Source organism: Trachymyrmex cornetzi, unplaced genomic scaffold, assembly GCF_001594075.2.
Source record: "Trachymyrmex cornetzi isolate Tcor2-1 unplaced genomic scaffold, Tcor1.1 scaffold979, whole genome shotgun sequence".
Lineage (NCBI taxonomy): Eukaryota > Metazoa > Arthropoda > Insecta > Hymenoptera > Formicidae > Trachymyrmex > Trachymyrmex cornetzi.
The window spans coordinates 19,847-34,999 of record NW_017300332.1 but is presented as its reverse complement, the minus strand read 5'-3'; the positions used below and the strand labels follow the sequence as shown (position 1 = coordinate 34,999).

Sequence of the window (15,153 nt, the reverse complement as noted above, 5' to 3'; positions counted from 1 at the left end):
TCAGTTTCTGATAGGTTAAAATCTTAATATCTAATTCTTGTTCCTCTATTGTGCTCAGGCCCTGAATACCGGCCTATGAATATCGGTCATAGTCTGACTCCGACCTAAGCTCGGATCCTCATACGAGCAACAGCGCTTTGACACAGAGCTCTGATTGGTGAAAAGCCGGTTGTGGGGGTAAAATTTACCTTCATCATCTGTTTTTCACCAATCGATGTTCGGTGTCAAAGCGCTGTTGCCCATATGAGGATCCGGGCTAAAAGGCTCCGCACAATAAAAGGAACAGGGAGCAGAGACAGAGAATAAGGGGCTCCGCACAATAAAAGGAACAGAGGCTCTATTCTTGAAAAAAAAACGTATACGAAAGTCTAGGGAAATGCTACAGTATACGTTACGTATATTATAGTATTTTCCTAGACTTTCGTATACGGTTCTTTTCAAGAATAGAGCCCCAGGGAATAGAGAACAGAGAATAAGAATTTCAACCTATCAGAAATCATGTATTGTGGAATACAGATCGTGTATTCCACAATACATGATTTCTGATAGGTTGAAATTCTTATTCTCTGTTCTCTATTCCCTGTTCCTCTTATTGTGCGGAGTTTCTAAGAATTTCAACCTATTAGAAATTGTGTATTCTACAATACATGATTTCTGATAGGTTGAAGCCCCTAACATGTTATAATTTACGTTAGGCATACTATAGAATTTTAGAGATAAAAGCGCGTTCTGAATACGGGCCCTTGTCTTCTTACATCATGGGTATGTATATCTTAAATTCTTATATACCATGCGCTCAGCAACGGTAATACTGTTCAATCGATTTGTACTTTGTAGTTCATCAGTTCATTGTAAAAGTAGGAAGACAGAAAATCTCATAAGCATATTCTTATGTATTTTGATTCTTTTTCGTAAATGAATTTAAATTTTTCAAACTGTCAACTTGTTCTGATAAAACAATATATTCATGACGTAGCCAACATTCGATTTTCGAAGGGCCGTCATCTGTCGTGTGAATTGTGATCGTACGCAGCGCGACGATGTCGATTTTATCCATGAACTTTCCGAGAAAGCGTATCGTGCGTGCGCTCAAGTCTACTTACGAATTCCGAAGTCCGTGTGAAGAGCTCAAAGTGCGTCGATCGCGCATCGGGTGCGTGTAAGCGCTTGCAATCTTGATCTTTGTCGTGTGTGTTGTGTATGTGAGAGAGAAAAAGAGAAAGAGAGAGAGACACGGTTACACGTGTCTTAGGATGCGATGCATCTATTCCGTTACGATGCTACGACATACGTACCTTCCGTTCTCACGTATTCGAGGAACACCTCTAGTTCCGCGATTATAATTCCAGCGGTATAAAATGTCAGCACAGCTAAGCATGCAAGACAAGAAGGATTTGGAGAAGTTTACCAAGTATCTTGCGTTGAGGGCTGCCCAAGTCATAGTGCAGTCAAGATCGGGCCAGAAAGTCAACACCACGTGCAAGCCGGACTCATCAGCTGGCGACTGGGTAAAAGTAAAGTTTATTTCAGTCCAATTTATCTGGTTTCATCAAAACTGCTGATCTGTTCTTATTTTCAAGTTATATATGCACGTGTGTATCTTGATGGACAGATGCAGTAACCAAATACTAACATTTTTTAACTTTTCTTTATGGCTTTGCACTATATTTCTGAAGAAACATTGTGTGCTTTAGGTACGTTCCGTTTCATGCATGATGTGCATAATGTATCATTTTATTTTACTTTAATATTTGGTGAACAACAAGGATAAAATGATATATCATGCATACCATGCATGAAACAGAACGAACCTTTTCCCATTTGGTGACACAAGTCTATACAATTGTTGTTCTGTATTTGTTATTCTCTGAATGTCAGGAAAAAAAAGATAAAATAATGTTTGTATTGATTTGTATCACTAAGGACCGGTTGTTCCATCTTTGGATAAACTAGGTGATAATTTATCTACTGGATAAATAAAAGAGTAAAAGAGTAAAGAGATAAGAGAGTAAGACAGTGAGCTGAAGTTTACCAAAAGGTGGAAACAACCCAACCTAAGGCCTAGTTTCACAACTCACAATTAACTCTTAACCGAGATTCAACTTATTCATTATCTCTTTCTAATTCTAGAATTAAAAAGAGATGAGAAACAAGTTAAACCTCGGTCTCAGTTAAGAATTGGGCCTGGAAAGTACCCAATATTATAAAACTTGTTTCTTCATTGAACAGCACATATAAAATAGATGAAGCTGTAGAATGTGTCACATATAATCTCCATTATCATAGGAGGATTAATTATACATTAAAGTATAGATATTTATTTAAATTCATTTTTATTAGTAAATATATATAACAGACAAATGGAGTATATGAAGCAAATGGAAAAACAAACAGCATTGATTCAATGTTTTTTCATTTTTCTATTATTTATTCAGCATAACACTAAAATTTATATCTAGAATAGTTTTCTTTTATTATATTCTATTATTTCTATATTGAAATATCAGAAAATTGCGGATAAATCTTTTTAAGAAATACTTAAGGGATCATATACGTTTCTCAGTTTAAAAAAATCGATTTTTTTCTTATTTTAAAAGGTACATATCTTAGAAATATTTTAAAAACAAAGCGAGCTCGATATTCGAATTATTGACGAAGTTACAACTGCTTTAACAAAACTAGTTGCTCCACAGGTCAGATTTCTAACCGATTACCGGTAGTGCGTTATCGTTTGAATAAAGAAAAGAAGTGAGGAAAAATTATTGTATTATTTGTATGAAGAATCTGTAATGTTTTACTGAGCCCATTTAGAATCCATAGCTTATAGAGTTGTGGAAAAGCTGTACATTTCAGTCGCGTGTTTATTTGTACCAGGTGTATAAGTATGAAATGCGGATTTTTTTTCCAAAAAAATACACGTTAAATTCGGAAGAATGATAAAAAGTGGTTTATTCAAAGTATGCTCCATTGCTAGTTACACATTTTTCCCATCTTTCGGGTATTTATGGATACCACGCCCGTAAAAATCTTTCCCTTTTGCCGCGAACCATTCATCGAGCCATTTTTTCACATTTTCGTACGAGCCAAAGCGCTACTCAGCAAGTGCGTGACCCATTGATGCAAACAAGTGGTAATCGGAAGGAGCCAAGTCTGGTGAGTAAGCTGCATGGGCTAGCACTTCCCTGAGTGCTTCCAACGTGTCGCAAACCGGTTTTGCTGTATGTGATGGAGCATCGTCATGGAGAAAAATGATTTTGTGTTGCCTTTTTCGATATTCTGGTCGTTTTTCGAGTAGCAAACGATTCAAATCGATCAATTGTTGTTGGTAGCGTTTGGTATTAACCGTTTCAGTAGGCTTTAACAGCTCATAATAGACCACACCCTTCTGGTCCCACCAAACACAGAGCATCGTCTTCTTGCCAAAGTAATTCGGTCGATGTGGATGGTGCGCCTGGGTCTACCCATGATTTTTTACGCTTGGGCTTCTCAAAATATATCCACTTTTCATCCCCAGTAACGATACAATACAAAAACGACTTTCTTTTGTATCGTTCGAGCAAAATTTCACATGTGTTTTTGCGCCTCTTCATCTGCCTCGTTCAACTCATGTGGTATCCATCTGCCGACCTTCTGAATCTTTCTTAAACTCATCTCTCGTAAACGATTGGAAACAGCCTGTTGACTAACGCTCAATTGCTCTGCGAGTTGTTTTTGTGTTTGTGAATCGTCTTCGTCCAACAATGCAATTCTACATCTTCGTACCTTTTTGGCGGTTTTCTGTGTTCTTTGTCTACAACATCAAAATCATCACTTTTGAAACACCGAAATCATCGGTCACACGTATTTATCTTATTTATGTTATCTTGCGATGGAGCATGTTTACCATAAGCGTCTCGAAGTAATAAGTATGATTCAGCAGCAGTTTTCTTCAAATGAAAACAAAAAATTAATGCTGTCCGCGAATGCTCTTCATTTGGCACAAATTTCGACATATTGAACACAGCAAAACAATACTATGCAAACACTTTTTCAATTTATCACTTATGCGCGTTTGACACTTGTTGATGGCACAACAAAATGGCATATACGTCAAATCTTTATACTACACACTGCATTGGTGCACCATCTGTTGTCTCAAATCCGCACTTCATACTTGTACACCTGGTATATCGCATGTTTAGTATTTCAAGTGACTTATAAACAGATGTAAAAATGACAGGACGAATATATATCGACCAAAAAGAATCAAGAAATAATTCAAGACTACTTTCCCGATCCATGAAAAAAAACGACCTCTGACGAAAAAAGAAATAAAATTCAAAGAAGCTATGATGAGTGCATCTGCAAAAAAGTTAAAAGAGCGGCAAGATTCTGAGGTGATAGTAGATGCAACTTTCAGCTATCGAATTTTAAACTTTTTTGCAGTGTTTACAGCTATTAGTGCGTATATTAAATGCAAAACGTGCGGAGGTAACATAAAATTTACAGAAACTGAATTCGAAGCCTTGGATTTAAAATTGTAATACAATGTGATGAGTGTGAACCACAGCGTATTTCTTCCTGTTACAGGATTGCCACAGATCTGGAAAACTGGGAAAACCGGGAAAAGTCAGGGAAATTGAAATTGGTCATGGAAAACTGGGGAAAGTCAGGGGAAAATGTAAAAAGGTCTGGAATTTTGAAATTTGCTCATAATTTCCTTAAATTGCTCCTATTCCAGATAATTGTTATAATTTTTTAATATTATATCTGACATTTATAGTGAAATACGTTCAAAACTCGCACACTTTAAACAATTTTAATAAAATAATTAAAATTTATATTTTATTCAATATTTTTATTTGATCGCCCTTTTTCGTAATTGCATTTTATTCCCAATACTAATTTATTTTTTGTTGGTTTGAATTTGCACCTAAAATTTTATTGCTATTAACCTTTTTTGCGTTGTTTTTAATAATATAGGCTGGCTTTCCTATAATTCTTGACTTTAAATGTGTTAAAATTTACATATTTTATATTGGAAAATTTTCCATTTTCATCTGGAAAACCTGAAAAAGTCAGGAAATTTTAAAATTCATTTTCTGTGGCAACCCTGTATTAACAAATTGATAAAGTTTATAAAATAAATAGACGTTTTATGTTCGCAATGAGAGTTTTAGGATTGGGACTATATGCTATGCAAAAATTTTGCGGATTCATGGACTTGCCAAAGCCATGCAAATTACATATAACACTAATGTACGAAACATTCACACTGTTGCAAAAATTGTGATGTTTCACTGAAAAATGCTGCAATTGTGGAAAAAAACTCAAAAAGTAGATTTATTTGAGGATGAAGGAGGAGGAACTGTTTCCGGAGATGAGATTTGGAAAAAGCATGGATTTTCACCTCTTTTTGGCGTGATAACTCTCACTGGAAATTTGGCAAGAAAAGTTATAGACATTATTATAAAATCGTCTTACTGTAAAGCCTGTGAATATTGGGAGAAAAAAAGCAACACCGAGGAATATAGAAATTGGATTGAAGAGCATGAGTGTGCCGTAAATTATGAAGGAAGCGGAATGCAGGAAATGTTTCAGCGATTGCTTCAATTGCAAGTGAAATACTTAAATCGGTGACGGTAAAAGATTTCGGGATATTCTGAAAACAAACCTGTATGATACTCCGGTTACAAAAAAAAATGTGTAGGCTACAGAAGAGGATGGGGACGCGTCTTTGTGCCCTAGTAAAAAAAAAAAAAAAAAAACAAAGTCTCGGAGGAAATCTTACAGGCAAACTGTAGCTCTATTACGGTCTAGCCATCAAGAGATACACTGATTCTATTGAAGATATGAGAAAAGCTATATATAGGCGACATTCTTTCATAAAATTTCAAAGGACGAGAAACCACAGCATCATTATTGCCCACCCGGAGAAGAATCGTGATGTTTATGGCAGCAAGCGTGTGCTGCGAACAACTCGAATGAATACAGACATAAGCTAGCTCTTTCTAAATTGTAGAAGATGCTGTTTGACCTGTGTACAAGAAGTTTAGCGAAAAATATTTGCTTTCAAGGTGTATTGGCAACTACACTCAAAAATCGAATGAGAGTCTAAATGCTTTTATATGGAAGATTGCTCCAAAAGAGATATATAGCGACTCTATGATTGTTGAAATCGCCACATATATTGCAACAGTAATATTTAACGAAGGCTACATGTCTCTGTTAACAATTTTACAAACTTTAAATTGCACCATTGGCAATGCAGCATACTATATGTGTCAAGAGGCCGACGCACAGCATATTTCAACGGGCGAGCTTTGAGTGCAGGAAGCGAGAATTCGTCGTAGACAGATGAGATTGCAGTCAGAAGAGGATCATATTGTAGAGGAAGGGCAACTTTATGGTGCAGGCATTGCTGATTAAGCATAAATAAAAAAGTTTGTCATTTTATCCCACTTAAAAACTCTTGCAAAACTTTAAACGTTTTTCTCGAAATAGCATTTTTCAGAACGGTGGGCATAATAATTGCCTCATCGTTCGATTAATTTTATTTTTGGTATATGTATTATAAATTAAGATTCGCTATCATCACAAAGATTTTTTTGAATAAATTTAATCATTTTCGAATAGCAATAAAAAATAGACGATATTTTTGTGAAAATGACTTTTTCAAATTGTGACCATTTCCGTAATTTTTTTTTAATCCCTTTTGTCACACAAGAAATACATTCTAAAAAATAATTAAAAAAAAAAATTTTTGTTTCAGATAAATATTACGAGTTCACCGTTTGACTCGATAAAAAAAACACGTTCTACGCCACTGGACGCAGTCACGTTTTTGTTAATTTTTTAGTTCATATACACGTTTTATGCTCTTTAAGAGTCCACCTTTAAATAAAAAAAAATTAAATCAATCGACTCAATAGTTTTCTTACAACCTCTCACCACATTTTGACTACTTTTCAGGTCCGAGAAATATATGATCTCTTAAAGATTCAATTTTGCTAAATGCCAAGATTAATTTAAGATTATAGTAATTATATTTTAAACATTATTGAAAAATATTTTTTGTTTAGTATATCTTATAAAAATTATTATTTTTTATAAAGAACTCTGTGATGCTAAATATTGGATTAAACCAAATAAATTGGATGATTCATGCAGTCATTTTTAATTTTACTATTTAATATTTAAAGGATTTAAAAAGAAAATAAAATAAATATTTCCATATTTGATGTTGTAGTTTAATCTGGCAATAAAGGAACTACCAGAAGTGTCAGCTGATGCTAAAAGGGCACTATGTGGAGAGATAGTAAGCTCAGCTGTACCTCTATGCATAGAAATTTCTCTAAAAACAGTAGAGGGTGATAAGATGGTTTTAGAAACTTGGAGCCTTAGCGTTTTGCCAGAGCAAAGTGATCCATCTGTACGAGTAACATATACTGTGTATAACAGAATGGGGATTTTATTGAAGTCCTTGCTTTCTGTATCAAGAGTTACGCCTGCTTATAAATTGAGCAGACGTCAAGGACCTGACTCCTATACTATGTGCTACCGAATATACATGGGAGAACCTCAGCTACATAATTTAGGTTAGTTTATCAATGAATAATTCACAGAATTATTCTTTATTTTTTTAAATTTATATATTTCAGAATTTATTTATAAATATATATATATGAAATGTGCAGTGTGTGATTTATTTTATAAGAATCAATTTTTTACCAACTTTATCAATTTTTTAATTTTTCAATGTAATATGTATTAATTTGCTGTACAACATGGTTTCTCATTGAATATTGTCCATTTTATAACAGGTGATAACTATAAACATGTAAGAGTAGGTCAATTGTGTACTCCAGTAGGCACTATACATCTATCAGTTTCTTATAGAACAAAAATGACGATATCGCCTACTCATAAGGGACGAGATTCTATCATGCTTAAGAGCGATCATTTTCATTCAGACCTAAGTCCGCGTCATGTACGATATCAGCAAAGGTCAGTAAACATGGGTAAAATATTTACATGTATTTAATGAAAAATATTTACATTTCAATATTTTAATTTAAATGTAGCGAAGAAACGTCAAAGTCACTTAGCGATACCATCAAAGTTGGTGCATTTGTAATAAACAAGCCTGTTATTGTCAATGAGGAAGATCTCGTGATACCAGATGTACCATTCAGTTCGCTATTAACACCCAAACAAACGTCGCCTCCTCCAATATCACTAGTAGATCCTAGTACAAAGACTACAATGGCAGCTCTTACAACTGATAGCAACAATGGAAATAACGAGAGACTTAATAATGATAATACAACTTCGAAATGCGCATCCCAAAACGGATCTAGAAGGAGTAGTTGTTCAATGACTAGCGCCAACGATGATTTTATTATGGTAGATTTGGTAATTGATGCTCTTAATCCGAACTGATACCACGATAATGTATTATATATATGTATATGTCTTACAGTGTGAAATTTGCCTGATATCGAGAAACAATATTTCGCCTAGTTGTAAAAAAAATTTTGCACTTTTCTTTTAAAATTATAATATTTAATTTAAGTTTCAATTTAAGTTTCAATTTAAAGTTTAAATTTGAAGGCTATAATGAAAGAAATACACATATTTATATAGAAAATCTTTTAAACATAAAGAAATATTCTTAGCTATAGATATAAGAAAATATAATTTTATTGTTCTATACCAATTTAAAATTTGAGAATAGAATTATTGTAACAAAATTTTTTTTGTTATAATAGTATTGCTATAAATTGAAATTCTAATTACTTTATCTCAATAAAAAATAGAAGAACTCTCTTTTTGGAATTGTATACAAATTTTTTAGATTATATTATTTTTTATTTACTTCCTTTTGAGTAAAAATTATATATAATACATAACAAAACAATTTATAAAATATATAAATATTAATATACAAGAATTAATATATAAAGATTAATATTTTAGAATTTTTTATATTTATATATTTTATTCAAATAGAAAAAGATATTTTTATTCTCATAACTTGGGCAAATTTTATACTGCATTTGTGTACGAAACAAATTTCAAATATTGTTACAGAAAACTCCATTCGCTGTCACGAATACCAATAGCGATGTAGGAGCGTTTTATCGAGAGTGTCAAAGCGCTCCACAATTGCAAGCCTTTATGGAAGAAAGGACACTTGCGGAACAATTGGGAGATCTCACTAAACAATTGGAAACATTTGAGACAAATATGCAACACTACGAGGACATTTTGTCATCTTTGTATCACACAGAAAATAATAATTAAGATTGGAGAGTCTGCGGACAAGTAACCGATTTAAACAAAGATTCGATTGTACACAGCTTTTGTGTACAAATCAATCATTATAGTGGATGTACATTAAATGAACAATGCAAATATTTCATTTTCTGTGCTGATTCTTTTCATGTTTGTAATAAATATTTAGATAAATTTGGTATTTTCTGTACGTGCAACGCAACCACGGTAAAGATGTCCGACGATTACTGCACGTTTTTTTTTATTATAACCACTAATTTAACCCTTTGTAGTCACTGGGAATACAGGGGTGTTCCAAAAGGTATGAAGTTTTATATTTCTAAGGTCTTTTTTTTAAAACGGAACTTAAACTGCCATTTATCCAAAGTTTAAAATACCCTTTTTGTACCTTCGGCTGCATATTATTCTTTGGACATCAGTCTGCGATTTTTGTTTAATGTTAAAATTAAAAACTCTAAAAATACATTGCATTTCCATATTCTACAAAGTTTTAAGTTTATTCAGTAATTTTTCAGTGATTTTAAAAAACAAAAGTTGTAAATACGGCACTCAATTAAAATGTTGGGATTATTTTGCCCCATGTGTGACCAACATAAAATTCTCAGGCGGTGTGACTACAAAGGACTTAGAAGCGGAAAAAGTGAATCTTCCGTATATTCATAAACTTTTTAAGTGTTGCTTAAAGCATTTTATGTGTGATATGAGTATAGAGAAGATATCACGTATTAATGGATCCATATGAAAATAATAAGGATCAACAATAAAAAATGAGTGTAACGTATTTTCCTTTTAATTTACTAATAAGAGATGGAATGTATATTCGTGTTCTTGTTTGGACTCTTGTCTAATTTGGATATATTTTTACAATCAAATTGAATGTTGTAATATTCTATTTGTTACAGAATGTATTTCTAAGTTTTAGCAGTAAAATATCCAATTTGATATTCGTTGTTCATTTGCATATGTACATCCAACTTCAAATATTAAAATAATTTTGTCAGTTATGTCAAAAATTAAGATCATTGATACACTGTTATGTTTTGCATTGAATAATTTTAAGATGTAGAAAATATAAATTAAGAATTGGAACACAAATGATTTTTCCTCTCTCTTCAATAGTCTGAATAAAATTAATCACTCAAATGTTTTGCTAATACATAATGTACGTTGCAAAGATTTTATGTAATATATATATATATATATATGTAATAATCAGCAGAGCAAATGCTAGTTGTGATATTTGATTACTTAATATAATTTATTGCTTGTATAAAGTGTAAATTGCACTTGAATACTCTAAGATTAAACAATAAATATAAGTTGATTATGAAATAATCTAGTAATTATCCTATCCATTAAATTTGATTTCAATAATTATAAACTCGTAAAAATTAGTTTTTGATTTAAAAAATTATTAAAATTATATGTTATGTGTGATAAAACGAATAGTTTATAGAAAGAAAATTTAAAAAAGATTTTTATCTATCAATATATTATGAATTTATCTACAATCTATAATCATTATCTGCAGCCATATTATTTTTCTGAAGTAATCCATTAAATAGTATTATCGGTGAGGAAAAAAATAATTTTCTTTTTTCAAGATAAATGCTAAATAATATACTAAAAATTGTTTACTCGTTATCATACATTTGTGTCAAGCCGTAAATGTTATAAAAACTGTACAATCTTAATATATATTCATACAGATATCTTTAGAAATATACAAGATATTCATAAGAAAAGATTACTTGCTTTTGGTATAATGAATTTGCACCGTTGAATAAATTACCGTTAATTAGTTTGATTCTTCAGTGTCGTTAATTGCTCCGAATACTCGAGATATAATCTTTGCCAACGAAGATGGCCACCAATTACAGCCAGTACATCGCCCAGAAGTTTATGTTTCTTTATTCCCTATATGATATTTGATATGAAAAATAAATATTATATAATCAAATTAGTTAAAAATATGATAAAATTAATGACGAATATAAGTAGTATTACCAAAATAACAGGATCCCATGTACTTCTGGAAGCTGACGTATGACTTGGGCCCAAAAGATCGTCCAAAATTAGCCTTAGACGTCTCTCTAAACCGTCTAAAAAATATTGGAAAAAGAGAACGATGCATTATTTCGTATGAGAGCAGTTGACTCATAATTAACGAATCTCAAATTCAATATCTAGTCTCATCTACATATGTCTCAATTTTATACAAGGTTGATGAGAATTGAAGATTGTTAATGAAAAGGTATGAGGTGAACAGTAATCTGTTTTGGAAATCCATGTTTCACATATTATAAAAAATACACAAGAATAAAATATAAATTGCATGGCGTACCTTGCGTTAATAAGAATGACACCAAAGCCATAAGCCAATGAATGTACTCTTGGGCACTTCCAAGAGCTTTAGATGCGAGTAATTGCTGTTCCAAATAGGAAACCACGCTTGGTGCACTATGCGGTAATCGTGGATTTGGTAAAATATTCCCGGAAGTTCTAAGCAGTCCTTCCTGTAATGATGATAGAGGTCCTCTAGGCGTCCTATTGCCAGAAGTACTCAGTACATTGAATGATGACCATCGCCAAACTGGGTCCTGACTGTCTCCAATTAACAGCCATGTCCCTGTATACAATGTATGTATATAATTGTTATATAATCATATATAAATGAAGAATGAAAAATGACAAGATTTTGCTATACCCATATCCTTATGATACATATACGCTCGTGCATTAGTAAATGCTACATGAGGCATTCCATTATATAAAGTGCATGACAATAAAGACGCTCCAGGCGCTGCTAAATGAGCAGCCGAAGTTGAAACAATCATTCTGCATGTATTTCCTATTTCCCATACACGAACCGCACCACAGCTTGATATTACCATCACCTATTACATTTTTTTATAATTATAAACAAACATAAACACACATGATGCATTAAATCGATGAACAAGTTACCGCGTTTCCAACAGCGTGAACCTTTGCCAAAGGTGCCGGTGGCGCTAATGGTGGTGCCGACCGGCATCCTTTTGCAGGATGAAATGTGTGAAGACTCCCATCTTCCAAACCCAAGGCTATCACAGCCGGTGATGCCGCTAATGCCACAGCACTATATCCTAAATAGAGATCCCATGTTGATTCAGAATCTGTGCCTTTAAATACTTGCAAATGAGCCAAGCCATGACTGTTAGTGACAGTCACAGCGTAATGACCCGCCTGTTGGGACAATGAGCTGGACGGCTTCAATGGAGGCAGTAACATCTGACCTATGTTCCTATCAGATACGAATTTAGGCTTTTTATTCGGCGAATGGTGTATCTTTGGTGTTGTTTGCTCCTTGCGTTTCAATGTAAGGGAGGATTCTGGGGCGTCGGCAGCAACTGATTTGGACGACGAAGTAACATTGGGTGCAACAACATCGTTACGTTTTTCTATCACAATCGAGCTTTTCGTTTGTACTTTACTGGTGAACGTCGGTGTGCCTAAACTACCACTGATATTTGTATCTCTGAAAATTGATAAAAAAAATGTTACAAAATTTAATATCAAATCAGACATAAAAATATATAAATAGAAATCAAGTTTATATATTTTAACTTACGTTGTATCTGCTGGCGGTGGAATAAACATAGGAGTAATTCTTCTTTTCCCATCTGAAGTCCTCGTTTCAATTTGTTTATTAATAGGTCCCTTAACTGGAGTAGTCACAGTGCTAGTAGTGACAGGGGGAATGCTAGGAGTGGATGATACTTGAAAAGATTGATTCGATGTCGGTTGTTTCAAATTGAGAAGTTCTGGTGCTTCCATCACCATACAACCTCCTTGAACCAATGGTTTACCATATAATCGTTCATGTAGACTACTCTATAAACCCAAAATAATTGAGTTTGTAAGATATACGAAGGCAATAAGTTGCATATGTAGCGGACACACGCATGCACGCACACAAATACATACATATATATGTATATGCGTTACATCATGCAAATATATATACATATATGTAATTACTTGCTCAGCAGGATCAAGAGGTTGTCCTAATTCCTGTTGAGTAAATTCAATAAATACAGCTGTTCCATCCCAAGAACATGCTGCAAGACGAAGACCACATGGTGACCAACTAGCATCTAATACAGAATGTGTAAACAACTCGTGAATTACGACTAAAGGTCTTTTTAAGGATGTTAACCACACAGATAGAGAACGATCTCGTGATCCTATTGCAACACAGCAATACTGTTGTGGCTTAGAGGAACCTGGTTGTTTCTTCTGTAGAATATTACCATTAAATCTCTAAAAAATTGTACAGGTGTACAATAATTTCGATTAAAAGTCTTCTTGGTATTAGAAAAAAAAAAGAAAAAAGAATAAAAAGAAATATGTCCAATGCTTACAACACAAGTTACTGCCTTTCTGTGCCCAACAAAATCTTTATCCTGTGTCCATCCATCTCTTTCAATTATTTGAGCTGTAGGTCCTCCTCCATTCATAGCATGGGCAGATACTAAATACTGACCATCTGGACTCCAGGAAAGTCTTAGAACATGAGTTGTGCCACCACATTCGTCGAACGGCTCAGATATTAAAGCTGCTTCCGTCCAATCCGTAGTATGCCATACTCTCAATGTTTTGTCATCAGACTGAGATGCTAAATATTTCCCCACAGGATCCCAAGTAATTCCTTTTACAAAACCTGTATGACCTTTTAATACTGCAACTACTGCAGGAAACTTGGATGCATCCCATACTATAACACTGTTATCCACTGAGGCAGAAGCCAACCATGGACTATGTGGTGCCCATGCAAGATCAAGTACATCAGCTTCATGTGAACGTAACGTTGCAATACATCTCCAAGTTTCGACACTGGCTTTTCCACCAAAAATAGAGCTTCCTCCTGATCCAGATAATCTCCAAATCATAATAAGTTTATCTACACCACCAGATGCCAACAATCCACTATTGCTCCATCGTACGCAATTCACACATGCTACATAAAAAAAATATTTTTTATATCAATGAGTTAATAATATAAACAAAATTAATCAATTAAATTACCAAGATGATTGTCTAATTGGCACAGCATCTTTGGAACATTTGAGTCTAATTCAGCAGTCTCATTGACTACCGGTTCCATATTCCATATAACAACTCTTCCTGAATCACCACCTAATTCAAATATAACAATAATAAGTATAAAAATAAAATTTTAAATATTACTGGTATTTTATTGGCATTTCTAATATGTTATTCCAATTTAATATATATCTTAATTAAAGATGTACAAATACTAAGTATACCTTGACCACCAGTAGCAAACCTTTTTCCATTGGGATGTATATCGATAGAAAATATTGGGTATCCTGACGAAAAATAAACATTAAATCATTCATTAAAATTATAACTTTTCGAGATATTATGCAAAAACAGAAAATATCACAAACCATCGTGAGTAACCCAATTTGGCTTGACCAGCTTCATTTTTATCGTCGTTCGAGGCTATGTAACAATTTGATAAGTAATCTTCAAATCTTGTTACATCTTAGAGCTAATAAATAAGTGTCCCCGGCACAATTTAAAAATTCACACGAGATATAAGACATAACCTTATACAGTCGTATATATACAAAGGCCCGTATTCAGAACGCGCTTACAACGATGTTAGCACGCTACATACCATACTTTACGTCACGCATATTATAGAATTTCAGAGATAAAAGTGCGCTTTTATCGATAAAGCGCGTTCTGAATACGGGCCAAAATGTACATATGAATGGCATTTCATTAGTCTAGTCTGCGTTCAGAAACTTCATCCAACTTTACCTTTGCTCAGCCTTGTTTAACATTGGCTGCGTTCAGCAGACTCAA

General features: G+C 33.5%; 2 protein-coding genes across 6 annotated transcripts; one reads left to right on the top strand and one right to left on the bottom strand.

The window, feature by feature from the left end:
* Positions 1-803: 803 nt before the first annotated feature.
* Atg13 (Autophagy-related 13) lies at positions 804-10,122 on the top strand. 5 transcript variants are annotated; one of them, XM_018521272.1, is made up of 6 exons: positions 804-1,159; positions 1,350-1,514; positions 7,229-7,577; positions 7,803-7,986; positions 8,064-8,394; positions 9,073-10,122. In XM_018521272.1, exons 2-6 carry the CDS (start codon positions 1,359-1,361, stop codon positions 9,283-9,285), a joined length of 1,233 nt encoding a protein of 410 aa, XP_018376774.1. In that variant the 5' UTR covers positions 804-1,159; positions 1,350-1,358; the 3' UTR covers positions 9,286-10,122. The 5 variants fall into 5 exon arrangements, 4 of the variants coding, with proteins under 4 accessions (XP_018376774.1, XP_018376775.1, XP_018376776.1 ...); XR_001940575.1 differs by lacking the exon at positions 804-1,159 and having other exon boundaries at positions 1,166-1,514; positions 9,073-9,565; positions 9,982-10,118; XM_018521273.1 differs by lacking the exon at positions 804-1,159 and having other exon boundaries at positions 1,166-1,508.
* Positions 10,123-10,938: 816 nt separating this feature from the next.
* Positions 10,939-14,939, bottom strand: Hira (histone cell cycle regulator-like protein). Its single transcript, XM_018521255.1, has 11 exons — positions 14,730-14,939; positions 14,586-14,648; positions 14,344-14,454; positions 13,680-14,275; positions 13,297-13,578; positions 12,887-13,149; positions 12,244-12,793; positions 11,984-12,173; positions 11,621-11,905; positions 11,284-11,378; positions 10,939-11,193 (listed from the first exon to the last, which is right to left on the bottom strand). Exons 1-11 carry the CDS (start codon positions 14,764-14,766, stop codon positions 11,071-11,073), a joined length of 2,595 nt encoding a protein of 864 aa, XP_018376757.1. The 5' UTR covers positions 14,767-14,939; the 3' UTR covers positions 10,939-11,070.
* Between the last annotated feature and the right edge of the window lie 214 nt (positions 14,940-15,153).

Excerpts from the sequence above, each read along its gene's own strand:
- Hira (XM_018521255.1), bottom strand. The coding sequence starts at position 14,766 with ATGAAGCTGGTCAAGCCAAATTGGGTTACTCACGATG. Across the intron at positions 14,276-14,343 it reads CCAATTAGACAATCATCTTG|CATGTGTGAATTGCGTACGA; the intron begins GTAATTTAATTG and ends TTTTTTATGTAG. Across the intron at positions 11,379-11,620 it reads GTCATTCTTATTAACGCAAG|ACGGTTTAGAGAGACGTCTA; the intron begins GTACGCCATGCA and ends AATATTTTTTAG.
- Atg13 (XM_018521272.1), top strand. The coding sequence starts at position 1,359 with ATGTCAGCACAGCTAAGCATGCAAGACAAGAAGGATTTGGAGAAGTTT. Across the intron at positions 7,578-7,802 it reads ACCTCAGCTACATAATTTAG|GTGATAACTATAAACATGTA; the intron begins GTTAGTTTATCA and ends ATTTTATAACAG. Across the intron at positions 7,987-8,063 it reads CATGTACGATATCAGCAAAG|CGAAGAAACGTCAAAGTCAC; the intron begins GTCAGTAAACAT and ends ATTTAAATGTAG.